The sequence below is a fragment of the Triticum dicoccoides genome, chromosome 5B (assembly GCF_002162155.2).
Source record: "Triticum dicoccoides isolate Atlit2015 ecotype Zavitan chromosome 5B, WEW_v2.0, whole genome shotgun sequence".
In the NCBI taxonomy this organism is placed as follows: Eukaryota; Viridiplantae; Streptophyta; class Magnoliopsida; order Poales; family Poaceae; genus Triticum; species Triticum dicoccoides.
Genome location: NC_041389.1, coordinates 40072863 through 40099367, shown reverse-complemented (window position 1 = coordinate 40099367; position 26505 = coordinate 40072863). Strand labels below are relative to the sequence as shown.

The 26505-nt window shown below is 45.1% G+C and overlaps 1 protein-coding gene, 13 non-coding genes and 3 pseudogenes across 14 annotated transcripts; all 17 read right to left on the bottom strand.

The window, feature by feature from the left end:
* Nucleotides 1–1752: 1752 nt before the first annotated feature.
* On the bottom strand, nt 1753–4793 carry LOC119307232 (annotated as a pseudogene).
* A 5904-nt stretch (nt 4794–10697) lies between these two features.
* On the bottom strand, nt 10698–13114 carry LOC119305107 (ureide permease 1-like). The gene is made up of 6 exons (XM_037581719.1): nt 12814–13114; nt 12540–12678; nt 12248–12416; nt 11991–12141; nt 11487–11861; nt 10698–11222 (listed from the first exon to the last, which is right to left on the bottom strand). The coding sequence occupies exons 1-6, from the start codon at nt 13048–13050 to the stop codon at nt 11064–11066; spliced, it is 1230 nt and encodes a 409-aa protein (XP_037437616.1). The 5' UTR covers nt 13051–13114; the 3' UTR covers nt 10698–11063.
* Nucleotides 13115–19939: 6825 nt separating this feature from the next.
* On the bottom strand, nt 19940–20037 carry LOC119313277. Its single transcript, XR_005151643.1, has one exon. It is a non-coding gene; the product is annotated as a small nucleolar RNA Z103 (small nucleolar RNA).
* A 227-nt stretch (nt 20038–20264) lies between these two features.
* On the bottom strand, nt 20265–20359 carry LOC119313283 (annotated as a pseudogene).
* A 97-nt stretch (nt 20360–20456) lies between these two features.
* On the bottom strand, nt 20457–20552 carry LOC119313260. Its single transcript, XR_005151627.1, has one exon. It is a non-coding gene; the product is annotated as a small nucleolar RNA Z223 (small nucleolar RNA).
* Nucleotides 20553–20612: 60 nt separating this feature from the next.
* LOC119313477 lies at nt 20613–20697 on the bottom strand. The gene has a single exon (XR_005151758.1). It is a non-coding gene; the product is annotated as a small nucleolar RNA U36a (small nucleolar RNA).
* A 261-nt stretch (nt 20698–20958) lies between these two features.
* On the bottom strand, nt 20959–21041 carry LOC119313322. The gene has a single exon (XR_005151659.1). It is a non-coding gene; the product is annotated as a small nucleolar RNA R16 (small nucleolar RNA).
* A 50-nt stretch (nt 21042–21091) lies between these two features.
* Nucleotides 21092–21179, bottom strand: LOC119313325. Its single transcript, XR_005151662.1, has one exon. It is a non-coding gene; the product is annotated as a small nucleolar RNA R16 (small nucleolar RNA).
* Nucleotides 21180–21869: 690 nt separating this feature from the next.
* LOC119313484 lies at nt 21870–21956 on the bottom strand. The gene has a single exon (XR_005151764.1). It is a non-coding gene; the product is annotated as a small nucleolar RNA snoR118 (small nucleolar RNA).
* Nucleotides 21957–22037: 81 nt separating this feature from the next.
* Nucleotides 22038–22109, bottom strand: LOC119313292. The gene has a single exon (XR_005151653.1). It is a non-coding gene; the product is annotated as a small nucleolar RNA R66 (small nucleolar RNA).
* A 153-nt stretch (nt 22110–22262) lies between these two features.
* Nucleotides 22263–22359, bottom strand: LOC119313227. The gene has a single exon (XR_005151599.1). It is a non-coding gene; the product is annotated as a small nucleolar RNA SNORD96 family (small nucleolar RNA).
* A 194-nt stretch (nt 22360–22553) lies between these two features.
* On the bottom strand, nt 22554–22625 carry LOC119313293. The gene has a single exon (XR_005151654.1). It is a non-coding gene; the product is annotated as a small nucleolar RNA R66 (small nucleolar RNA).
* Nucleotides 22626–22857: 232 nt separating this feature from the next.
* Nucleotides 22858–22949, bottom strand: LOC119313224. Its single transcript, XR_005151596.1, has one exon. It is a non-coding gene; the product is annotated as a small nucleolar RNA SNORD96 family (small nucleolar RNA).
* A 1440-nt stretch (nt 22950–24389) lies between these two features.
* On the bottom strand, nt 24390–24478 carry LOC119313458. The gene has a single exon (XR_005151741.1). It is a non-coding gene; the product is annotated as a small nucleolar RNA snoR14 (small nucleolar RNA).
* Nucleotides 24479–24554: 76 nt separating this feature from the next.
* Nucleotides 24555–24633, bottom strand: LOC119313440. The gene has a single exon (XR_005151724.1). It is a non-coding gene; the product is annotated as a small nucleolar RNA U61 (small nucleolar RNA).
* Nucleotides 24634–24809: 176 nt separating this feature from the next.
* On the bottom strand, nt 24810–24898 carry LOC119313450. The gene has a single exon (XR_005151734.1). It is a non-coding gene; the product is annotated as a small nucleolar RNA snoR20a (small nucleolar RNA).
* Nucleotides 24899–24949: 51 nt separating this feature from the next.
* Nucleotides 24950–25049, bottom strand: LOC119313318 (annotated as a pseudogene).
* Nucleotides 25050–26505: the final 1456 nt, after the last annotated feature.

Below are 26505 nucleotides of genomic sequence, written 5' to 3'. Positions count from 1 at the left end.
AAAAGCTTATGGTGGAGCTTGGTTAGGATGGTGGCACAAAATTTGATGCAATAGTAAGTGAGCTTCAATAATGTTGGAAAAGATTCACAAATTTGCAAATGCAACAAGTAGACCAAGCAAGTATGGGTACACGAAAACACACACACAAATAGATAAATGGGATTGTGCAATCCAAAAGTGAGCCAAAATGTGGAAACCACGAAAATGCTCTTGTTGCACAATACTAGAGAGACGCTAGCACGATTGCACAATAGGCAGATACGCAAACTTGTGCACAACCTAGAAGGCAAAAATGCAACGATCTCTATCCCAAGTATGCTATATGTATGATATTTCGGTGCTATGATCCAAGATGATTGGATATGACAATCTTAATGTTGTATGATGCTATGGTTCTTGTTTATAATCTCTTTGCTTATCTTTCCTCTTTGCTTAAAAGCTTGGGTGGCTCTTTCACTTTTGAGCTCTTTTCTTATGCAAAATCTCATGAACCAAGATAACAATTGTGTATGCTATGACAACTTTGTGATACACAAGTGGATCTCAAGATATGCACCACTACTGTATGGTATGTATGCTATGGAGTATGATCACTAATGTGCACAAGTCATGTTGCCTGCAATACTCAACGACTAGTCTCGATGGGTAAGCTACGCAAAACGAGGCAATGTGGGTTATCAATGCAATTGCAAGGTATGACAAAGATGTCGTCGAAGTTACCGTCCTTGGCGATGATGAGTAGTCGATGGAGATGAGCGGTGGTGATGATGGAGTCGAACCGTACCTATATAGCCGAAACACAATAGGACACGGGAAACCACAACCCAAACTCTCAAAGACCAAAATGTGTCAAAATCGACCTAGGAGGTAGCGGTTAGCGGTGGTGGTGTTTGTGGAAGGTGGTATGGGTATGCGGAAGTAGACGTGGGCTCCGAACAAAATTGGGCGAGGATATGGTGGATGGTGGCGCGGGGGTGGAACTGCTGCTGCCAGGGTCCGGATGTCCGGGCCAGACGCCGGATGTCCGGTACACCGGATGTCCGGTGGACACGGCGGATGTCCGGGCTCCTAGATCGGGGACGGACGCGATGAACTCCACGGGAAAATTCGCAACTCCGGGGCAAAATTTGGACGAATTGGTGGATGGAAAAGGGTGGGGAGGGTGGGGAAAGCTAGATCCACACGCAGCAACACAAATCCATGGACCAAATCCAACAAAATCTCAACTCACCAACAAATCACAAAAAAAATTGGGGCTATTTTTGGTGGGAAATTTTCGGATTTAAGACGAAAACAACAAAATCAAGCTAGAAAAAGAGGGGTAGGGGCTCTAAAAACGTGATCAACCTGGCTCTGATACCAAGATGATGTAGGGCGGAACCCTATGTGGACGATCTTTCATGTTTGGAGGGGATCCTATGAGGATTCACGAAGAACACACGGAAGCACGAAGGGGAAACACGGGGAAAACGAGAGAGAATCACTAAACCGACATAGAATCAATCACACAAGTGCTAGATCACCGAACACAAAGAGATATACGAGATCCAAAGTCAATAAAGGTAAGGATACAAAGGTAACCGATCTTCTTCGTGAGGAGGTCTTGAATCCGCGAGGGGATCTTCCCACGAGGGGGTCTTGAATCCGATTGGATCTTCTCCGAGAAGGCCGCGGTCTCTCACGAAGAGGAGATCCGATGGATGAGCGAAGCTCTATCTCTAATCTGAGCTAAATCAACGCTAACCCTAAAACGTACGGGAGGAGGGAGTATATATAGTCAAGGGGCGAAGGGATACACGAGTCTCTGCCCAAAGAGGCTGCGCGCAAGCAGGGGCGCCGGATGTCCGGGCGTCGGGCCGGATGTCCGGTGGTTCACGAGGGACCGGATGTCCGGGCTGGTGGTGCCGGATGTCCGGTGCTTCCGGTGGGTGGCCGGATGTCCGGTGCGTAGGCCGGATGTCCGGGCTGTTGGGGCCATCTTCGATGCATACGGGAAGCCTGGGCCGGATATCCGGGCGGGAGGCCGGATTTCCGGTGGGTGGCCGGATGTCCGGGCTGGAGGTCGGATGTCCGGTCGTTGTAGCCTTCTTCTGCAGGGCCTCCTCGCACCGTAGGCCTGTACCTCCTCGCACCGTAGGCCTGGCCGCACACCGTCTGCACTGCAGTCGACATGCCGAGCTGCATTCCGCATACAAGTGAGAAGACGTCGTTTCTAAGCAGCACAAAGGACTATAATACATAGTGCAAGGACGAGCGCAGCTAGTTACCATGATGCCGTAGGCTAGGCCCTACCAGTCTATTGGCTGGCTGTGAATAACTTGGTGACAGGTGCAGGGGTATGAGATGTTACCAACTGAACAAAAGAACTACAAATCTGTCAGTTTTAGGCAGAAGAAAGTGAGTAAGCTTTCAAGCATGTAATGTGTCTGATTCTGACAATCAGATCAAATCTTATACATCCATGCCAATAAACACAGCATACATCAACATGTCAGACAGCAATGGCTTACTTTTCTTGTTTCAGAAGACCTCTTTCTAAAAACTTAACTATAAGCTTTCCAGCAGCTGGTTGTCTCTCTAAGGTCAGCTGATTGTCAACTTTTCGACACAAATTAATATCAGGAATTAGATTTCTCTGAAACATCTGGCACGCCACATTGTATGACTGAACTGCGAGACCTCTATTAAGAAAACTCTCCATCAGAATGTGGCATGTCTGAGCGTCTCTCTGCGAGGCAGTTCTCAGTACCTCGCTGAGGAGACTGTAAGCTTCATCTATTTTACCTAATGCACATAGCTTCTCGATGACCTGATTGTATACACTCTTAAGCTCTTGTCTTGCTAACATCTTATCCAGTAGATCGAGTAATTGTTCCACTGTACCCTTCTCACAGTATCTATGTATCACTGTCCTGTATGTAACAAGTGTAGGGACAATTCCTCTATTAAGCATTTTCTTCACAAGCTCCGTCGCTTCTTTCAGCCGACCTTTCTTTCCCAAAGCATTGACAACAACAGTATAAGTTACAACATCTGGATGCCTGTTGCTGAGATACAAGTCATCCAACAAAGACAACGCTGATTCCAAATCCTCCTGCCGAGAAAATCCATGAATTGCAGTAGTAAAGTTGATAACATTAATGGTACAACCTTTGCTTTGGCACTGCTCCATGAAGTCTTTGGCCTCTGCCGGCTTTCCTTCCTTACATAACGCATGTATCAGTAAGTTAATCTCCACAGTGGTGGGAAAGAAGCCCTTCTGCAACATCTGGGCAACGGCATCACATGATTCCTTTAGTTTCCCTTCTCTTCTAAACCCATGCATTACAACGCTGTATGTGATATCACTTGGGAGTCCACCACTCCTCTCCACTGTTGTTTAGCAATTCCCAAGCCTCTGAAGTTTTTCCAGCTTTGCAGAGACCATTTAATAATGCAGTATGTGTGACTATGTTTGGCTTGCAGCCGTTCTTATACATATGCTTCATCATCTTTCTTGTTTGATCAATTTTCCCGATCCGACAGAATCCATCCACCACTGCACTGTACGTCACAACATCAGGGTGACATTCTTTTGAGATCATCTCACTTACAATCTCCTCCCATTCAAGCAGAAAGAGTGCACAACTGCACTATATCCAACCTCATCAACACGAAACCTTTTCCCCTCTGACTCCCTCAAGAACTCCAACGCCTCATCTGCATGCCCATGCTTTGCAAGCACATGGATGAGCATGTTATACGTGACCTGATCTGGAAATAGACCCGCATCATTCCTCATCCTCCCAAGCAAAGAGCGCACCTCTGCCACCCTCTTCTCCTTGCACGAGAAGCCTATCACTGTATAATAGGTAATCTTATCAGGTGGGCACCCATTTTGCAGCATCACACCGATCATCTCCAGCGCCTCAACAACCCTCCGCATGCTACATAACCCCTTAATAAGGCAATTGTATGTGACTACATCCGGCTCGACCCCAACACGTCGCAACCGGTCGCTAAACTCAAGCGCCTTGTCAATGCGCCCAGCAAAAACAAGCACATTCACTGCCACGTTGCATATCGATATGTCAGGCGCGCACCCGTCCTTCTGCATGAGCTGGAGCACGCGCATGGCGGAGCGGAGCTTCCCCGCGCGGCTGTACGAGAGCATGAGGTGCGCGAACTGCTGCGTCCCCCGTCTCATGCGGCGGCGGATCATGAGGCGCATGACGCGCCGGGCGGGGTCGTGGAGCCTGGTGCGGCTGAGGAGGCTCAGCATTTCGTCGAACACCTCCGGGGCGTGCCGGTAGCGCCACTGGCGATCTGCCCAGCGGAAGAATTCGAACGCGGCGCGGGTGTCCGTCTGCGCCTGCGCGCGGAGCACGGCGCGGACCTGCGGCGGGGAGAGCACCCGGAGCAGGTGCCGGAGCTGCGCCTCCAGCTTCGGGGTCCACGAGCCGCGGAGCTCGAGCAGCTTGCAGGTGTCGCGCACGAGGCGGCTGCGCGACTCCTCCGCGAGGTCATCGTCGCGGGGCGTCTCCTCGACGACGGGCGAGGGGGCGAGTTCTCCCGCCGCGGCCGAGGAGGATGCGGCGGCGGTGCAGAGGCGGCGGGGCTGGAGGAAGAGGAGCAATGGGTTTTTGGCTAGATGCCCAGCCATGGCGCTCGCTCGTGTGCGCGGGAGGGAATGCGTTTGGTGGTTAGGAAAGCGATTGGCACTGGCCGGAGTGTGCCGGCGGCGGCGGCGGGCGGCTCACTGGCCGACGAGCCGGAGCAGGCTGTGTGGGGTCACAGCGTCACGGCCGCCCATGTAGCCTTTTTGCTAAGGGAAAAGGCATTCACATTCGCGTTCCGTTCACGATGCGTATCTCCACCGTCCAAATCTGTCCATGATGCATGATGCATTTGAAAAAGTTGAGAAGGGCCCCGTTAGGATGCAGGCTAATCTTGTCCAGTAGTAGGTGTTGCTGTTGCTAGATTCGCTTTACCCCTCCGGCCGTGGAATTAATTTCTATGATTACCTCTAGCCTATGTTATTGGAAGTAATTTAAACATCACAAAATTAAAATATCTTGTTATTTAAATTGTTTTCAAAGAATGTTCTTTAAATAGTTTTAAATAGAACCAAACTTTGTAAAACTGGTATATGAACTTTGTCATGACAAATAGAAGAACTTTTGAAAAACTCTGACATAGCTCGCAATTTTTGAAAAATAGGTAGAGAATTTTTTAACCATATTTTTGGAACTTTGTCGCCAAAACTAAAGAACTTTTCATTTTTATTTGTTTTTTCAAAAGTCTTTCTAATTTTCATGGCAAAATTCAGACACATCCTTCATAAAGTCCGACAAAGCCTTCAAAAAATTGCACGCGCGTGATTTTTAGTGAGGCTGCGGGTTAATATGTAATAACCCCACAGTAACTAGTGATGTTATACTGCAAAAAAGTAACTAGCCACGTTAATTGTCCATGCCAGATATAATTATGAGGCTGACCTGCCACTAAACAGGAGTATGGAAGGGAAAAGTGGGCAGAGCATGCATAGGACCTAGCTAGAGAAATGAATCTACTAGTTTGTGGTTGATGCATGGCTGACACAACGGTGCACTACTAGGAAAAGGCCTACTAATGGCGCACCAGTTTTGCCTACTAATGGCGCATCACTGGTGCGCCATTACTAGCATGCCATTAGTAATTTTTACTAATGGCGCATCATTGATGCGCCATTAGTATCTGGTATACTAATGGCGCACCACTGGTGCGCCATTAGTATAGGCCACTGGTGCGCCATTAGTATAGGCCACGGTGCGCCATTAGTATTTTTGAATTTTGAAGGCGGGAAAATAGTAGTGGCGCACCGTCTAACCCCCACCGTGCGCCATTGCTATTTTTGAATTTTGAATTTGGATCTGGATCGTGATTTTTTTGCCCATTTTTTGCTAGTTTTTTTGCTCATTTTTTGACACGATATTATTTCAAATTTTGTTCCTGTTTTTGGATCTTGTACGTTCTTTTGCCGTGTTCTTTTGCCGGAGAGGAGTTCGTCGGAGAGGAGGAGGAGGAGGTCACCGGAGAGGCGCTCGCCTACATCGCCGGAGAGGAGGAGGAGGTCGCCAGAGAGGAGTTCGAAGCATCGGAGAGGAGGAAGGAGAAACCATGAGGGAATGGGAGGAGAGGAGGGAGGAGGAGCTCACCGGAGAGGAGGGAGGAGAAACCGTGAGGGGAGGGGAGGGGAGGAGAGGAGGGAGGAGGAGGTTCCCGGAGAGGAGGAGGTCGCCGGAGAGGAGGAGGAGGTCGCTGGAGAGGAGAAGGAGGTCGCCGGAGAGGAGGAGAAGGAGTGAAGGAGAGGAGAGGAGGAGATGGAGTGGAGGAGAGGAGAGGAGGAGACGGAGTGGAGGAGAGGTGGAGTGGAAGAGGTGCGCCCAGCCATATATACGACATAGTAATGGCGCACCGTGGGTAGGTGCGCTATTACTATTTTTTTTATTTTTTGACTTATTTTGAATTTTGAAGGCGGGAAGATACTAATGGCGCACCATGGGCCGGTGCGTCATTAGTAACTTTTTTTTATTTTTTTGACTTGTTTTGAATTTTGAAGGCGGGAAGATACTAATGGCGAACCATGGGCATGTGCGCCATTAGTAACTTTTTTTTTATTTTTGACTTATTTTAAATTTTGAAGGCGGGAAGATACTAATGGCGCACCATGGGCAGGTGCGCCATTAGTTAGTTTGAATTTTTTTGAATTTTTTTGCCTCTCCAGATCTTAAAAGCCCCGTATCTTTATTTCTGTTAGGTTTTTGAGGATTTTGAAAATGTTTAACAAGGTTCCCCCGGTTAAATTCGGATGTAATTTTTCGAGTAGATGATTTTTCATATAAAAAACTTTTTCATCCGAGTTAGTATGCAAAAGTTATGCCCATTTTTACAAATTCTCGAGAGATTTTGCAAATGAAGTCGAAATTCATATTTGCAAATTTTCCCAACAACTAGACCACATATCACATGGGAAACTTATTTTCTTTTATTTTTTTGACATTTTCATCATTTTCTTTTATTTTTTTTAAAACTGAAAAGGCGATCCACGGGGGGGGGGGTGCATTCGGTGGAAGTGGTGGCCAAGTTACTAATGGCGCACCGTGGCATGGTGCGCCATTACTAGTTCAACTAGTAATGGCGCACCACTCCCACGGTGCGCCATTAGTAGTTTTGACAAAAAAATTAATTTTTTTTTTACTAATGGCGCACCCGCGATGTGGTGCGCCATTAGTATTTGGACACTAATGGCGTACCAACACATGGTGCGCCATTAGTATATAGTAATGGCGCACCACATGTCTGGTGCGCCATTAGTGTCAATTCCATCTATAGCCCTTTTCCTAGTAGTGGTGGGCCTAACTGATTGGACAACATGCATGATGACCGGCTTAGATTCGCGCTGCATACGGAACGCGAACGTAAAAAACCGCGTCCTTTTGCTAGGATCTCCACTTCTCCAGTAATAGTTCGATTTTGCAATAAAACCCATGTGAAGGAGAAACAATACCTAGCTTCTCCATCTACAATTCTTTTGTCTGGTCCACCCTAGTCTTGCGCTGTCTTTTAATAGCAACTCTAGCAAAGTCGTCATATTGATAAGAAATGCTTATGGGGCAAGGTTATCAAGGTGGTGCGCAAACTCGGAGTTTCTATATTTGTTGCCTCCATAATCATGGTTGAAGAGCAGTGTGGTTCGTGTTCGTGGATGGCCGATGGTTATAGCCCATGGTGATGGTGTTGGCTCGTGGGATAAGGTGATTTGCATGAAGCATGGAAAGAGGCGTGAGGACGGCATGTCTAGTCTTTCTCGATTTTGTCAATGGGCGGCACCGATTACGAGGTCTGCATGGCACGAGGACAACACTCGGCTAACATGACCTTTCCCTAGTACGAGAGGACCGGGAAGGACGTACTACTGGTGTGCTAGTTATCATGCCTACTGTAGACGCTGGGTAGCAAAGTACGAAGTGGATAACTGATGAAAGCATATAGGTAGTTTATGTTTGCCCACGCGTGCAGCAGGCCGGTCTTTGGTTCACAAAGCCCTGACAGTGATGATGCCCTCCTGGCTATGACGATGAAGAAGGTACTTCTCCTATGTCTCCAGCGTCTACCTCAACGGCTTTGGGGATCAAAAGACGATCGATTTGTACAGGGGGCCTAATAGAATTGTTTTCCTGGGCTTCTTCATAGAGTTTCCAGGGCAGTTGTCGTGCCTGTTTAGTAATTTCATTACGTATGGGTTCATGTAATTTTACTTTAGTATATACCGACATACACGATTACCCTGAAATAAATATGGGACCCACTTGTCCATAGGGCATCCCGTTTCCTCAGTCTCCCTGCCATCCATGTGAGGTGAGAGAACACGCGAAGTTTTCTTTTCATAAGTCAGTCATGAGACGCCAAATATGAAATAAATTACGACGATTCTAACATGTATGGTGACTATGCTAGAGTGTCTTTCTTTGGTCAATACGTCGTCTCTACTAGAATTTTGTTGTCATTGAGGAAAAGCCATCAAATCAACCTTTATTGATTAGATAAAAGAGTTACATCGTTCACCAAAATCATGAAAATAAAGTCAGGGGGGTCAACATCCGAAACACAAGTTCTAGCCATAGCCACAACATTGGCCTCTCTATTACAATATTATCAAACCAACGAGAAGAATATTATAATCCATGTAAACTACACTTGTCGAAGTAGTCGTGAAACCTCTATTATTAATGGTTTGAACAACCTGAAGACAGTCATTGTGAATTGTGAAAGAGTTGGTACCTATTTTATTGTGCAATTTGCAAACCCTTTTTGAAAGCAAATGCTTCAACCATCGCTGCATCGACAACATGGGGAAGATGGCACTGGGTACAACTGATGCACTCACCTTTATAGTCTCTGATAACCACACCAACTTCACTGTCACTTGAATCCTCTCTAGACGCATCATCAACATCGATTAGTAGCTTCCGTTTCATTGGCTTTTTCCATCATTCTCTCAGCACCCCACCCTTCCAATTGCTCGCATACTTGTAGTTAGTCATCCTTCCGCGAGAGTTGCTCTAACACCCCACGACACTCTGTTTTTATGTGGAATACAAATTTTGAACGTGACTATTTAGCGATTGTTATAACTTTAGGGATAGTATCGAACGATCACTGACCGTTCCAACCTGAGTGCAGGTAGGCGTACAAGGGCGAGCCATGCCCTCGAATGTAACTACATTTCCCGCGCGAGATCGGGCGCGTGGTTGCGCATGAGGCCAACACAATTAGTGCGTGAGGCAACATTATATTCCTAAAAGCTCTTCCGAATTTAAAATCCACATTGCTTAGATTGATCATATATTTCTCCATAGAAGATATGTAATTCCAACCAAGGTAGTAAATTATGATGAGGATAACTATCAAGTAAAGTATGGTACCTTTGTAGGCTTTGATAAGACTTCACCTGGTTTTTGTCTTACAGATCACACATGTCGCTCCATAGGATTTCTACACTGGATAGCCTAGATAATTTTTTCCAAGCGTCAAAGGTATATATCTACAGATTGAATTAATACCCAAGCCTTCGCTTTGCCAGCCAAAGAGTGATCAAAGAGTTCAAGTTAACCAGGTACCTACAAATTGAACTAATAGCCAAAGATTTCGCGTACCAAAGTAGTTTTGTGATCAGTGACCGGTTCATCATCTGTTATGATTAATTGATGTAAGATGTGACAACTTAAGCTCATTATCGTCGCTATAAAGGTGATCATGAATTATTTTTTCTTGTAGTTGCGACCATAAGTAAATAGAGCCATGGGGTAAAGCAGCAAACCATGAAAATGTGATGCTAGTTAAAGATATAGAAAGTAAACACACTTTCAATTCATTAATGAAACCTGTTTTACCAGTTGTGCTAGATATTGACTAATGTGTTTTTAGGTATTATCGTACCCTTACCATTAAATTTAGTAAAATCAGAAACTTTATAACCTTGAGGGTACAAAACTGCCTCAAAGCGTTCAAGATAAAGCTTTTGGTACACATGGCTCCTTACTTTCAGCTCGTTTCCAAAAGTTTCTTGATATCTTATGCAAATCCTCTTTTAATTTGGCTAAAATTGGGTCTGAGGTAGACGGAGAAGCTTGGTGAGAGCATAGGAGTAACATGGGTACTAGCTAGGGTGCACCTTGTGGTGTGGGCGCCCAACCATAATTCAACAGAAGACTAAGCATGCTTGTGTTCATGGGTGTTATGACAAATTGGGCACACCCATAATAGGACTAGAGCATGTAGGTGCAACCAAAGTTGATTGGTCTCATTAGGACAAAAGTTCAACGACATGGGGGCGCCGATGAAATTCTACACTAGCAGATACACTAACATTATCGCTAGAAGATGGAGGCATATTCTTCTGAGCATTTGTATTTGCTGCAAATAAATTATATATCATCACATTACCCTTACTAACAAGGCTTCAATCACAACCACTTGCTCTGGAGAAAAAATTTCACTGACAAGGAGGGAGCTTGATTTCTCCAACAAGAGTGATATAAGAGCGAAATCTTATAATAACTCAAAAGACAAAACATTTGATACAATAGTTTTCCATGAGGTTGGACTCATTGGAATTTTTTTGCAATACAAAATGGATTTTAGAAAGTATTTCTACGATTCCAATCCTCCAAAATTCCTAAAAATTCTCTTTCAACTACAAAATCTCTTGTTTCAGGTTATGTGCGGCTACATCTAACAACTCCATTGAGACCAAAACATCAGGAATAAAGTCCACTTTGTCATGGCATGGCCTGCTTCCCGGATGGATCAATGTCACTTGCCTTCCCTTCTTACTTCATCCAATATTCCTATGCCTTGCCCTTGTGGCAGGAGGAGTCCCAAACTAGAAGAAGAGATGAAAGGATGGGACAGCCGATCACTTTGTGCGCCTTTGAACGGACGAAGCCATGAGCGTGGCCATAGCCGGCGACCAACATGAGCAGCATGAACTCGACGAGCAGAGCGAACTTTCGCTTTGTACTCCTGTGGCCCCAGAATGATCACTCTGTGCTCCTGTGACCTGCTGAAGCCATGAGCGTTGCTACAGCCGCGACAAACATGAGCAGCATCAACACGAGCAGAGTGTAGGTTTTCTTGGACGACTTGCGGTACTCCCCGAAAAGCACGATGCCCCAGAATGTGCTCACAAGTGGCAATGCCTGATGAATAGCCAACAATGCAGAAACAGTTAGATCATATTTATAGTTCTCTCTGAATATCTTTCTTGTAAGTTGCTAACATCTTATTTAAAAGTTAAAAACCATATCTACCACAGGATATGATACTTTTTAGAGATTCAGTAGTATTCTTTTTTAACATTTTGAATCATATAAACAATGTAAACATGCTTTTTTTTTTTACTGTGCTGGATGCGAACATGCATATAAGGAGTAAGGACTAGACATTGATTCAGCAAAACAGACCTCAACAGCATCAGCAGCAGCATAACCAGCAGCCTGACCACCCATGAACTGGAAGCCATTGCCCAAACCACAAAGCAAGCCGGCCAGGAGAGCCCACTGCCTGCCTTCCCAGTCACCCAGATAGGCCCTGAAGGACGACTTCGGCACACCGGCCATCGGGCGGTAGAGGAACAAGATGTTGAGCCCGACACCGATGACAAAGCATGACATGGAGAAGTAGAAGAAGGCGGTGTACACAACCAAATGCGGGACGCCGCCTTTCAGGGTGTGCCACTGGTCATTGGTGGCGAGGTTGAGTGCCGGGGAGAAGAGCGAGAGGCAGACCCCGGCAAAGAAAACCAGCCCAAGCCCCTTGAGGGTGCTCGATCCAAACACCTGGAAAATGATGACCAAGTTTGATTACATCACTTCACCTCATTGGTGTTCCAAAAATCCAGTACTACCTGATATTTTTTGCTCTCTGAAATAAAATGACTTGTGACAGAATTGGCGCTACGATTTTACCTTAACCGAACGCCGGCCTTCGAGCTCAATTAGGTATTCTGCAGTTCCTGCTTCAGCTCTGGTGGCCTCTTCTGCACAAGCTCCATTCTCTATGTCCACCTCTAGTGCATCATGTATACCTTGTTTGCTTGGCTTCATACCTCCATTTGTCCTGTTAAATTAGACATTATAATAATGGTCAGAGCAGCAACCATAAAGGCGCGTAAAATGGTTTACCGATGTAAGTGTTAAAAATGTGCAAGAAAGTGAGATGTTACCCAAGGTTGTAGCCATTTGTGGATTCACTTAGTTTCTCTTCATTATCAGCTGCATTGGAAGAGTGTACAGCAGTCCCAAGGATGACTGCAACAAGGAAGCAAGCCACTCCAGTGAAAAGAATATCTGCCCTGTTGATGCGGTTGTCCAGGAAATAATTCAGTGTTGTGCCTGAAAATACAACATGCGACTTAAAGGAATAAATATTCAAAAAGTATCATCAGAAACATAACTAAAAATAATAATAAGAATGTTTACCGCACTTTAGTTAGCAAGAGGAGATCATCAACTTACCTATAACAACAACCATGCTTGCGCAGATAACCTCGGTAACTGAGAGACCCACATATGCCCAAGCATATTGTGTAGAAAGGTTCCCAATACTGAGCACAAGGCCCCCTGCCATTGCAAACAGCACCGAAGGCCAGTTATCCTTCATCAAAAAATCCATTCATTCAGAGTCAGCAAACCGAATGAAAAATTGTCTGTACCAACAGGAAGTTGTTGCATAAATGAATAAATAAATAAATAAATGCATGATTACTTATAGACAGCTAATTAAGCTAACCTGATTGAGCTGGGTGAAGAAATTGGGCATGTTTTGCTTGCTGTCCCCAAGCTGGCCCAAGGTGAGTGCAATGAGGACCGCGGCGAGGAGGTTGGTGATCGAGTAATCGAGGTACGTGTGCTGCGGTAGCCGGCCCCTGCGCTCCAAGAGGGTGAGCAATGCTGGCCATGTGCCCAAGAAGAGGAGGGCGGCGCACATGAGAGCAATGGCGCTACCCTTGTCTTCTACGACGAACATCTTGAGAGGCCTTGTTTGATGCACAAGGCGCGACCGCGCGATTGGGTTCAGTAGGGGGGCTGCCTTCAACCACCTGCAGGCATCAATCAGTTGAGAGGTTGGCATTTATTCTGGATTTATCGGAGAGCATATTCATGTACAAGAAGGAGGAGGAGCGGGGTAAATAGGAAGAGATACGTACCCGCCGCCGCCGGAGATGGAGAAGACGATCCCGAACAAGTTGTGTACTACGTATGTTGCTCCCCTGCCTGCGACCTGCGTTGCTATATATGCCTATATATTTGATCCTGTGGCGGTTGTCTTCCTTGGCGATTACTCTCCCTGTTGCCAGCCAGCCAAGTTTGCGAGGGAGCCGTTGGCGACGGTGGCGGCGGCGCCACGCTATCTCCGCGTCCTCTGCACTCACGTTGTTAACTCACGGCACGGGTGCTGTAGCAGGGATATCAGCCATCCAATTTCAATCTCACGGCTGTCATCCCCCCACTCAATTATGTTAATAAATAGTATATTTCGGTATTATTTATTTACATTTATATTTATATATACTTATTGTTGCTTATAAAAGCGCCAGTTGTAATTCTTGTTAAACATGCTATGGTGCACCCGGCGCATGAGGTAGTTAGGATAGATAGATAGACAGAGATAGATTATTTCCTTTCTCTCCAAGTTCTATCTCTTCCTTGAATATCCCTCTCTTATGTAATCTCAACAATGTATGCGCTATGGTTGGGAGGTGTGCCCCAACTCTATATAACACGAACCCGTCGGCCTCAACATGCTAAGACGTTTCCAGCTATCGCACATGATAGTCAGAGCCATCCTTTTCCCATCTAAGCTTCATAGGAACTCCATCTAGCCCTAGCCATGTCTTCCTCCTCCGGCGCCTCCCAAACCAGCCTCAATGATGGCTAGGTTACCGAGAAGCTGACGCGCACAAACTATGTGCTATGGTGCACGCAAGTCATTCCCCGGCTGCATGGCGCCGGTGTCTTCGGCTATGTCGACGGCACTCAGCCGGAGCCGGCGAGACTCCTCGTCACCACCAAGGACGGCAAGGAGACTTCATCACCCAACTCTCTCCACCCAATCTGGGTCAGGGAGGATCAGCAGGTTCTTGGATACCTGCTGAATAATCTGACGCGCGAGGTGCTGCTCGCGGTGACCACGGTCACCATCGCAGGCGCGCTCTGGACGACGCTCGCCGACATGTTCTCCTCGCAGTCCGCCAGCCGCATCAACAACATCTGAACCTCCCTCATCAACGCGCAGAAGGGCAACCTCTTCGTCACCTCCTACTTCGCTGCCATGCGCGGCTACACTGATGAGCTAGCTGCCGCGGGCAAGGCGCCCCGACGACGAACTCGCCTCCTACATCATCCACGGGCTCGACGCCGACTACCAGCCCCTGGTCTCTGCCCTCGACGCTCGCGTCATTGAGGTAACACTTGATGAGCTCTTTGCCATGCTATCCAACTTCGATCAGCGCATGGCTCACTTCCAAGGATCTGGCGGCGGCGGCTTCAAATCTTATGCCAACATGGCCACTCGCGGGCGGGGTGGCGGCTCCCGATCGCGGGGCTCATCTCGCAACAAGGGCAGGTCTGGCAACGGAAGCCGTGGCGCCACACCACCCCAATCTGGCGGCCGTGGTCGCCGTGGACGCGGAGCTGGTGGCGGCCGCAGAAACCGCCCGGACACTCCCCGGTGCCAAATCTGTGGCAAGCCCGGGCACACAGCGAAGGACTGCTGGTATAGGTATGAGGAGGACGACTACGACTCGCAAGATGAGGAGAAAGTCGTTGCGGCGGCCGATGGCTCCTATGGCGTCGACACAAATTGGTATGTTGACAGCGGAGCCACTAACCACATCACCAACGAGCTCGAGAAGGTCACTATGAAGGAGAAATACCGCGACAAGGATCAAATCCACACCGCCAACGGAGAAGGTATGAGTATACGTCACTTTGGTCACTCAATATTTCGTACCCCTCATCGCAACATTCATCTTAGAATTTTTTTGCATGTTCCCAGTGCCAACAAAAGTCTTCTTCTGTCCATCGAATTGCCCTTGACAATCATGTCTTTCTCTAATTTCACCCTTACTTCTTTTTGATCAAGGATCAGGCAACGAGGACAATTCTCTATCAAGGTAGATGCGTTGGCGGCCTCTATCCATTGATTCCGGAGTTTCGAAGACAAAATAAGCAAGCTTGTGGTGCTATCAAGCTTTCATCCACACGTTAGCATGATCGATTAGGACATGCTTCTTTTTCTTTAGTTGAAGGTTACTTAGGAAAAATAAGCTCCCGTTTATTGGTGAGCGTCATCATGAAACAATTTGCGATTCATGTCAGAGAGCTAAAAGTCATCAGTTGCCTTACCCAATTTCTACCAGTATTTCTACCAAACCATTACAGTTGATTTTTTCTGATGTTTGGGGCCCTGATCCCACTTCTGTTGGTACACACAACTATTATGTCAGTTTTATCGATGACTGTAGTAAATTCTCATGGATATATCTCTTAAAGAAACGATCTGATGTGTTTCAAGTTTTCAAAAACTTTCAAGCTCTAGTTGAACGAAAGTTTGACAGTAAAATCATTGTTGTCCAATCCGACTAGGGAGGGGAATACGAAAAGTTGAACTCCTTCTTCTAGACACTTGGTATCTCACACCACGTGTCACGCCCTCATGCTCACCAGCAAAATGGGTCAGCTGAACGAAAGCATCGGCACATTGTTGAAGTTGGCCTTGCTCTTTTGGCAGGCGCCTCCATGCCTCTTAAATTTTGGGATGAAGCGTTTCTCACTGCCGTTCATATAATATACATGCTACCTAGTCATGTCATTAATCATGAAACTCCTGTAGAAAGGCTTCTTCACACCAAACCCGACTATAAGTCTCTTCGTGTCTTTGGGTGTGCCTGTTGGCCAAACCTACGTCCCTCTACAATAATCGCAAACTCATGTTCCGATCAAAACAATGCGTGTTCCTTGGCTATAGTGCTCAGCATAAGGGGGTCAAGTGCCTGGATGTCTCCACGAGACGTGTTTACATATCCCGTGATGTAGTCTTTAATGAAACTAAATTTCCTTTCGTTGATCTTCACCCTAATGTCGGCGCACTTCTTCGAGAAGAAATTCTTCTCTTGCCACCTCATCTCACTAGCTCTGATCTAGGGGGACAAAATGTTGATGATCACTTGTTGACTAACTCATCTAATGGCATGCATGAGTCCTGTGTCGATGAAACAGGAGAAACTGCGAAGAAAATGAAGCAAACGGTGCAAAATTCAGGCTATATCCCATGTGTCCCGTGGAAGGAGACAGATCCGCCTCGGGATCGGCAGCGACGCACGCGATCGGATCCGCCTCGGGATCGCTAACGGCGCAAGAGGATGGATCCTCCTCGGGATCAGCCACCGTAGAGGGGACAGGTGTAGGCGCACGCGCTTCTACGCCGGACTCACGCCGCGACGTCTCCGCGCCTGACACACGGGCTCCTCCAAATGGCGCATGGTACGGTGCCCAACCGGTCACATACAAGCGGCGGTACTCGGCACACGCCAGGGAGGATGCGGACCCAGCGGGTCCCCCCACAAGCGGTCGACCGACCGGCGCGCGCGCAGAGGCGCGTGGCTCGAGATTCTCTGTGCCAACCGTAGACGTAGCGCTTCAAACGTTGGCCATAGAAGATCCAGCCAACCCTGCGGGCGCTGGAGCTGCTCTCGCGACAGGATCCGCCTCGGGATCAGTTGCAGCTGCAGCTGATGATCCTGCGCAGCTCTCTGGATCCTCTGCGGCTATGGATTCTGCTGCTCCACCATCACGATGTACACGACTGCAACAAGGGGTAACTCAACCCGTAAATTACAAACATATGACTAAATATGGTTTGTCTGTTCCACAGGAGAACCAGATGAGCCCAAAACCCTTGATGCAACACTTTGTGATGATAAGTGGAAGAAGGCAATGAATGAGGAGTACATGGCACTAAAGAAAAACAAAACATGGCACCTGGTTCCACCACAACAAGGTACAAATTTAATTGATTGCAAGTGGGTTTTCATAATTAAGAGGAGATCTGATGGAACCATTAACTGCTATAAGGCTAGGCTCGTTGCAAAAGGCTTCAAACAGCGATATGGCATAGACTATGAGGATACATTTAGTCATGTGGTAAAAGTTACCACTATTCGTCTTGTTTTGTCTATTACTGTTTCCAGAGGTTGGAGTCTCAGGCAGCTTGATGTACAGAACATGTTTCTCCATGGTGTTCTGGAAGAGAATGTGTACATGAAACAACCTCTTGGGTTTGAAAGTAAAAATACTCCCTCTTATGTGTGCAAGCTTGATAAAGCTCTATATGGATTAAAACAAGCTCCAAGGGCATGGTACTCTCATCTCTGTCACAAGATGCAAAAACTTGGATTTTTCCCTCTAAATCAGACACATCATTATTTATTTATAACAGATCCAATACATGCATATTTGTTCTCATCTATGTTGATGATATTATTGTGACCAGCTCATCTGATGAAGCAATCAGAGGTCTCTTAAAAGACTTGAGTGCAAAGATTGCGTTAAAGGATCTTGGAGACTTGCACTTCTTTCTTGGGATTGAGGTAAAGAAGCATGAATGGAGTCTCTCTCAAGCAAAATATGCAACTGATCTGGTTAAAAGGGCAGGATTGCAAGGTTGTAAACCCTCACTCACTCCATTATCCAACTCAGAAAAATTGTCTCTTGCAGAAGGTAAACCTTTGAGTCAGGAAGATAGCACAAAATATAGAAGCCTCGTAGGAGCTCTTCAGTATCTAACTCTTACCAGGCCTGATCTATCTTTTGTTGTCAACAAAGTCTGCCAGTTTTTGCATGCACCTACTGATGTTCACTTGACAGCTGCCGAGCGCATAGTCAGATATGTTAAACATACTCTCAATATAGATCTAAATTTCAGCAAGTCATTTTCTACCCTTGTCAGTGCCTTTTCTGATTCTGCCTGGGCAGGATGCCTGGATGACAGGCACTCAACAGGTGGTTTTGCAGCTTTTTGGGGCCTAACTTAATATCATGGTGTACACGCAAAGAGGCTACTGTATCTAGGTCGAGTACTAAGGCAGAGTACAAAGCATTAGCAAATGCTACAGCTGAAATCATATGGGTTCAGTCTATGTTGAAAGAGCTTGGGGTGAAGAGTAAACAAGCTCCATGTCTGTGGTCTGACAACCTTGGAGCCACTTATCTTTCTGCTAATCCTGTGTTTCATGCTAGAACAAAGAACATAGAGATAGACTTTCAATTTGTCAGAGAAAGAGTTGCTCAAAAGCAACTTGACATTCGGTTTGTGCATTCAAAGGATCAAATTGCAGATGGATTTACAAAGCCTTTGCCCACAAGGAGTTTTGAAGAATTCAAGCATAATCTCAACTTAATGAAGTTGTGATTAAGGAAGGGTGTTAAACATGCTATGGTGCACCCGGTGCATGAGGTAGTTAGGATAGATAGATAGAGATAGATAGATTATTTTCCTTTCTCTCCAAGTTCTATCTCTTCCTTGAATATCTCTCTCTCTCTTATGTAATCTCAACAATGTATGCGCTATGGTTGGGAGGTGCGCCCCAACTCTATATAACACGAACCCGTCGGCCTCAACAGGATAAGACGTTTCCAGCTATCGCACAATTCTATTAGGCCATTAAATTTAGTGTGCACAAGACAACCAGCGCCCTACAATCTAATGCATTTAATTGTATCGAAGAGTTCATTTGGCTTCCGTGGTCTGTCACCAAATCCAACAGCCCATTCAAGTGATAGCAATAGCATTTGATCTCCTGAATTAACTCTTCCTAATTTATTGCACGCACGCATGACATCAATTTACTCTTCTTAGGCAAACTCTAGCCGATCACCTATAACCGGTTAGGAGTAAAATCTGATTTTCCTCCTCTAATCAGGACCTAGCCGAACCCCTAAAATTCATAGAGGATAATTTTTGTCTCCACCGCTTATCCGCATCTATAGTAACTCCACCGCTAGTCGGCCGAGTAAATACCCCCACCCATCTGCCTCTCCTCCTTCCTCTTCCCTACTGTCGGCAACAACCTCCCTCCCTCCCCCCTCGATCGATGTTCCTTGCCGCCTCCCTCCTCCCCAATGGCCTGATCTCGTGGCTGCCAGTCCCCGACGCCCATCCGCAGCACGGATCTGCGCCGCCACAAGCGAACCGCTGGCGCATCCGCCACCAGGGCTGGTGAGTGCATCGCTGGCTAAGGAGGACCGGGAGGCGATGGAGCGGATCACGACAGAGCCGCCGACGAGGAGTACATGGTGGATCTCCGCCGCCAGTACCCAAGCTTGTGGAGGCAGAGCGCAAGATCTTCAAGGAGCGCGCAACCGAGGGGTCATCGACGTCTCAAGCGGCAATGAGGACGGCGGCGCCGACGAGGATCTTTCCCGACTGTGGCAACGACGGCACAGGGCCGGACCCTGTGGGCGGTGGGATTTTGCGGGTGGAGTAGCTCGCCCTCTACAAGTCCGACGATTAAGTCCGACGATTAAGGTTTTAGGCTATCTCTATTTTTAGGGGATCGGCTAGAGTTGGCCGCACGCGTAGGCGTAGATTTGTGCAGCAACAACCTTTCTGTCCATGATGCAAGTGCATTCATCTCATTCGACCACTCTCTGATAGAGATAGCCTCTTGTGCATGAGCCGCCGGTGCAGGACTATCAGACCAATCTACAAGCGCAAATGAGCCGCCGTTTGTAGTTGCGCATGGTATAATCATAGTCGATCATTTGGGCTCACTACCATTCAGTTTACAAATCAGAACAGATAAACAAAGGAAAAATACAAACAGAAAAGAGAGGGCTAGAGAATGTTGGATGAGATGGATCAGATTTCTGGCTTGAATCCTATGATAAAGGATCACATTTGCGCACAGTATAATCATAGTCGATCAGCTGGGGAAAGGATCCTTACTTCCATCTAAATGATGGAAGCCAATGTTTAGACACAGCATATGCACCCAAACTACACCTCCAACATTGGTATAAGAAGCTCGGAAATTAAACATCACCAGAAATTTGGACATTTTCTAATGTTACAACAAGCCATTCTTCCAGCTGTGAAGCAACAAATACAGAACTTTTGTTCAGTAATGAAACATAAAAAGCACAAAATCCAGTTCTGGGGGATGAACAACATGATCAAATATATCCTCGTTCAGGTCTCCAAATTGCTTCCGCACCTGGCCATCAGATGGCACATCAGAAGAACGAAAGTATTTAGTTTGATCATCATCGGACAGTTTTAAACATCAGATCGATGAGAAAATGTTTTACGTTTTTTACAAAACATGACATAAACTACAAACGGAAAACACAACATGAGCGTTTTTCAAGATGCAATGGCTCAGATCTTGTATAACAGGTTTTTCAGTCATGAGTTTTCAGAAGCAGAACTGGCATGTTTGCTGAACGTGTTTATCATCACAGCCATGGTCTAACCAGAACACACAAGAGTCTAAAAGAGGGTGACAACAATAAGAGTTGATTATTTTATGGCTCATATTAAGAAATTCAACCATGTTTTCCCTTGTACTTCATGAACTAATCAGAAGCGCGGGTAATATTTAAATCACTGCCATTAATCAAAAGAAATCCAGAGGAAGAGACATAAATAAAGGGGAGTACCTAGAACTCATCTAGATGAGATATAATTCGGTCTCATTCACTTTGAAAACAAGAGCAAATACAACCTACGTCAGCACACACGCATCTTATAGCATCACATCCAATGGCTATAAAAGATGAATGAGACCAAATTATATCTCATCTAAATGAGTTCTAGCAAAACTGTAAATAAAGCAGTACACCAATATTGAGACAAGATATAATGAAGCTGATGGGTGGCATCAGAAAATAAGCGGATTTTGTAAACATATCAAAGATTCAGTGTTTAGCATATAACATTTCACATCATTTGCCACCTGGTGTTTGATAAATTTGTATGGGAAAAAAGATAAATAGAGTGCTTTACGCAAGGCATCAGATAATAAGCGGAGATTATTAGTCCACAGATGGAATTTTCCATTGAGAGTGTAGGATATCTGATCATCACTTGCCAGCAGGAGAAGTAAACAATTGTAAATATTTTAGAACAATGTCTGAGAAGAAAATCTAGGTTCGACCATTTGACTCCAAAACAATAGCAAAGGCTGCAAGGGTTGGTAAGTAAACCATCTCACTATCCGCGGTTGCTGTGTGACCTGTGTCCCCCTCAGATCATAGTCCAGTAAAAAACTAAACTCAGCTAAGAGGGAGAATAGGAGCTAAGCACAAACATCACAAAAAACAGAAAATAATCCATTGTTTGAGAAGATTGGAGAAGATAGATAATGTTTTCTCTCAGATGCCAATCATAAGGGTAAGCGCAGATGATGCAGACATATCAACATGGCATCAGTTCAGACCGCCCGTCTGCTTGTACTCTCTTCAAGGAGAAGGATGTTATATCAACAAAAATCAAATCATACCAAAAATCTAGTACATGAATGCAAAATTTAACCAAGATAGCAAAAAAAGCAACGCTAAGAAAACCACAAACTAGTAGCAAAATCAGATACATTTCCCTCAGAGTGATAATATAGGTCTCATCATGTATGAATCAGGCCACTACTTTTTAACAGTCATCAAAGGGATCCAAGAACGTCAATCTCCAATCCATAAGAAAGAAAAATCAAACAGAAACCTTATGCAGGACCATGAGTTCAGGCCTACGTTTCTTTGACATTGAGAATATCATAACAAATGGTTGAGCTGTCAGACAATGCTTTCTAGGCAAATGCATCTCATCAGACCGCAGCGATGTTCACTGCTCGGAGCCCAGTGCATATCTTCATCCATGACACCAGAAGACACATAACCAAACAATAATTGAGCAAACAAGGAAGAGGATCAAAGGAACAATAGAATGTCAAATCATTAGCCCTAGGGGATTATGCTAATAATTTTCATCAAGGAAGAAAACTTTGGTCTCAAAGTTGTGCCATCACTGGACTACAGAAATGAACTTCAGAGAAAACAACTAAATGAAAAAACTATCAAACCCGGTGGAACATTCATAATAAAATTCAGTCTCTAAAATTTGAACATAGATCACATCAGAATCACAGAACACAAAAGTTCTATATTGGAGAAAATATGGTAGGTGGACATCAGAATCGCACATTTTCACAGCATGGCACACAGAGTGCACCAATCAGTCCCGAAAGATGGTGTGTTTTGTTCATGGATTTCATCACTGTCCAGCCATATATTACTCGATAAAACACAAAAGAAAATATACATAGTAAATAACAGAATCAAGAACAAACAGAAAATTAGACTAGATATCTAAATCAAGAACAAACAGAGTTTCAGAACAAGGAAAGTACCATGGTGAATGATGGTCGGGCTGTCAGAGAATGCATTCTAGGCAAATACATCTCCATCAAGCAAAAGGAGCTCAAGGATTATGCTTATGATGTTCATCAACAAAGTAAACTCAGGTCTCAAAGATGTGCCATCACTGGACTCACAGAACTGACTAAACTGAAGAGAAAAGAAACTTAAAACCATCAAACATACAACGATAAGCAGGGGCAATTAGCAGTAGGCGAAGCAATTCCCATAAATATAGCCCTTTTGGAAAATTCAAGCCTGGTGAAATATAACAGAGGGATTGAATCATCAAGGAGCTCGAGCCACATGATTCCGAACAAAATGTATTGTGCAACATGAACTAACACTCAAAAGCTGATAAATTTGTCCTCAGAATTACGGAATGGCAGCATGGACGCATAGCGACCGATCAGTCCCGAAAGATGGTATGATTAACATGTTTTTCATCACCGGACAAACATTAACAAAAAACACAAACATACAGGTTACATAGATAAAATCTAAACTTTTGGGGGGTTGGACGTCAGAATTGCAGTCAGACATCCAAGGAAAAAACATTGTATCACCAGTTTCAAGAACAAAACAGGAAGGATGAGAAAAGATCTAACAGCATTAGCTCACAAGCCTGGCTGTGCAAAGGCACTTTTAGCGCAACTGCGAATGTTTTGAGAATATATCATCATTGCCATAAATTTCCCAGCAGCAAAACATCTACGAATCAAAGAGGCATGAAGTCCCGGGATCTGATCAGTGCCTGAAAACTGATTACTGGCCCAATATGCTTGTAGCTACCAGAGAAGGACCATTAGGCCCAAGGTAGATTAATTTTAATAAATACTCCCTCCGTTCCTTAATATAAGGTGTATTATTTTTCCAAAAAGTCAAACTTCTCTAAGTTTGACCAAGTTTATAGACAAAAATATCAATATCTAGAATACCAAATCATTATCACCAGATTCATCATGAACTATATTTTTACATTTTATATATTTAGTATTATAAATCTTTATATATTTTGCTATAAAGTTGGTCAAACATAGACAACAGTTGACTTTTTGAAAAACTAATACACCTTATATTTAGGAACGGAGGGAGTACTACAAGAAAAAGCTAAGTCAGAGAGAATCCCTCAAGGACCCACAGAAAATCGCACACACTGTAGGAAGGGACTGACATGGGGATTCCAACCAAGACAAACACTTGCAGGTATGAGAGTAATGTTTTTAGTTGTTAAAACCTCATAAAGCCGCATAAATTTTCGTCACTTCAAAATCTGACGGTAATTCCAACATGTAGGCTAGGCATAACCATGTAGGCCCTACCAGACAAAGCAATTATACTGCTCTAAAACAGAGTACTCGCTGTAAGTCTGAGCCAGTTGGGCTTTTCTTGGCTTAAGAGAAAGCTAGGGGTATTGAAGCCATGAGTTGAAACAGCAATTTTACATGTGATTCGGTGTGATGTTTTTTAGGCACACCAGACAATTCATTGGAGACAAGCATGGTTCACGTTCACCATGGCAACCAATATAATAGATAAAATATCATACAAATTTCGTTAATCAGAGCGCAATTTCACAACAACAAAAAAGACGCCTAGGCCAATTTGTACCCACAAAAACTTGACGAATGAGCATTTCAGTAATCCTTGTGATACTAGAATGCAAGATGTCCAGTTTGGTTCAAACCAAACAATATTTTAACAGTTCCAAGATTTGTTTATCGAACATGTTCAAAACATTATTTCATTCTCGGCAAAGCCTTTACCTGCCTGAAACGCCATGGAGCATCTTTTATTGGATTGATGAAAGACGGTACAAAAAGCATATTTAAAACCAAACAAAATTGTAGGGATAACGAAAATAAGAGAAGGGGATCGGGGGAGCCGGAGGCAGATGCGATCAGAGCCTGTCGGGATGTATGCGTGTCTTCACTTTGTGACATCAGGGGATTGACAGACTATCATACATAACATCATCACCTCGCATCGAAATCAATCGATCCTCAAAACAAATCCAACATATCAATAATCAGAGAAATAAACATCCAGAAAACAACGGAGGGGCTCAGAACTTCTTAGAGGGTTGTGTTACCGACATTGGCGCATCCGCCTCCGGCACAGGTTTCGTTCCTCATTGCCGGCGATAGCTTAGCACAGAAACCAATAATCTCCAACAGGAAAAAGACTCACATGATACAATATGTCAAAAAACACATATCCTACAGATACCGTCCAATAAAAATGCATGACTTATTTAACCATATCGGTGCAATTTAGACAAATAACCGCTAGTTATGACAAGCTTTGATGAACTCAGCCTCAGACCGTCCTAGTTCATGCGAAATGTCGACAGAGTCCAGGCAATCAATGTGCCTGTTCAGCAACCAATACAAGTCATCACCGGCCAATATCCTACACGATTATGAAAAAAAGATATGAAAAGAATAGTGCACCGTAATCGTGTCAGATTCGAAGTATTCTCAGCAGCCTTCCGAGGAAGTAAGACAGGGATAACTGTATTTTAATTTTTTACTTGTGATCTCATCATCCACGCCCATACTAATCAGTTAAGATGTGGGAGCTCAGACAGCCAAGGGGTTGTCTGCAGACGCTGCTCAAGAAACTCTAGTCCACAAATCTGTCATCACCGCTACATACAACCTCTCATCGACCATGGAAAGGAACAAGACACGAACCGTACCATTGAACGAGCGACGCGGATGGAGGGAGGGAGGGAAGGAAGGAGGAGAAGGGGGAGAGAGCCGCAGCCCGCAGGCGCATGGGATGAACTTTGAGGTTGGGGATTAATACTTTTTCTCGAGGAGGTGGGGATTTATCTAGGGTTTTCTTCGGCTGCAGATGGGCCGGGCCCACGCATCGGCCTGCTGGGCTGCCGAAAATGAGGCTAACCTGGGCCGGCCCATTAAGGTAGCGAGAGGATGCGATCCCACCAGAATCTCGTCCTGAGAGACACAATCATATTTTTTTAAAATTGTGAGCAATTTTTTAAACACCTGCAAAAATGGACACATGAACATTTTCTAAATTTATGAACTATTTTTTAAAACAGGAACATTTTTTGAAATTCCAAAACAGGAGCTCCGGCGTAGATTCTTGCCATCTCCTTCGGGCGGTGAGGTTAGGGTTTCTCTTCATGTGGCGATATTTGGTGTCAGATGTTTCAGATCTATGCAAGAGTTCAACGACGGCGACTGCGGCTCCAGGGCGCTGGTCCTTAGGGGCATGTGCGCGAAGACTTCCCGGTTGTCATCGACAAGGTCAAGCCGGCTCCAGTAGGGGAGTGGCGACAGCGGCGTATCGGCAGCTCGTTCACACGGCGGTAGTGGTCGTTTGGTGGTCTCGGAATCTCAATGTAATTTTTATTATGTTTGAGGTGTTGTGTACTTCCGGTGAACTTTGATAATAGATTTGAATCATTTTCGCAAAAAAACTATGAAGGGGGAATAGAGTGCTTAGATTAGAAAAAATAGTATTTTGCTCCCCTCAGATGTTTAGGGTTTGTCTTTTGTCCCTACAAAAAAAATCTTATTTAGCTCCACCACTGATGCCGATGACAACAAAACTAAATATAGTAGCAACATCTTTGATGTAGTTCAATAGATGGGCAGCATGAGCAGTGAGCGAGTCTAGAAGGGCAGCAATTGAAACCTGGATCGTGAGACCATTTGTAGCCAGTAGCAATAGTGGTTATTGTTAGAAGCGGTGTTTTTGCCCTCAAGTAGTCACTCAAATTATTATCTAACAAACCTTCAAGAAATTAAACAGCTCACGAATTACCAGTTAGCGGATTGGCGAGGTATTGTAGCATGGCTTGTCTCCATGTCCTGTATACAGCACTAATCTCTACCATTAAAATGGAGTTTGTACATTTCGCTTCCATCACTTCCACCTCCTCCCACCTTGTACATACCTAACCCCTCCCATCATGTTTTTTTTTTTCAAATGGATACCCCACATCCTATTTCTAGTTTATAGCAATTTTTCCTTCCCT

What these genes read in the sequence shown, in the direction of transcription:
- LOC119305107 (XM_037581719.1), bottom strand. Translation starts at nt 13,050, where the DNA reads ATGTTCGTCGTAGAAGACAAGGGTAGCGCCATTGCTCTCATGTGCGCC. An exon ending in TCTTCACCCAGCTCAATCAG is followed by an intron (nt 12,679 to 12,813) that starts GTTAGCTTAATT and finishes TTTTTGATGAAG; the next exon opens with GATAACTGGCCTTCGGTGCT. An exon ending in ACAAATGGCTACAACCTTGG is followed by an intron (nt 12,142 to 12,247) that starts GTAACATCTCAC and finishes CTAATTTAACAG; the next exon opens with GACAAATGGAGGTATGAAGC.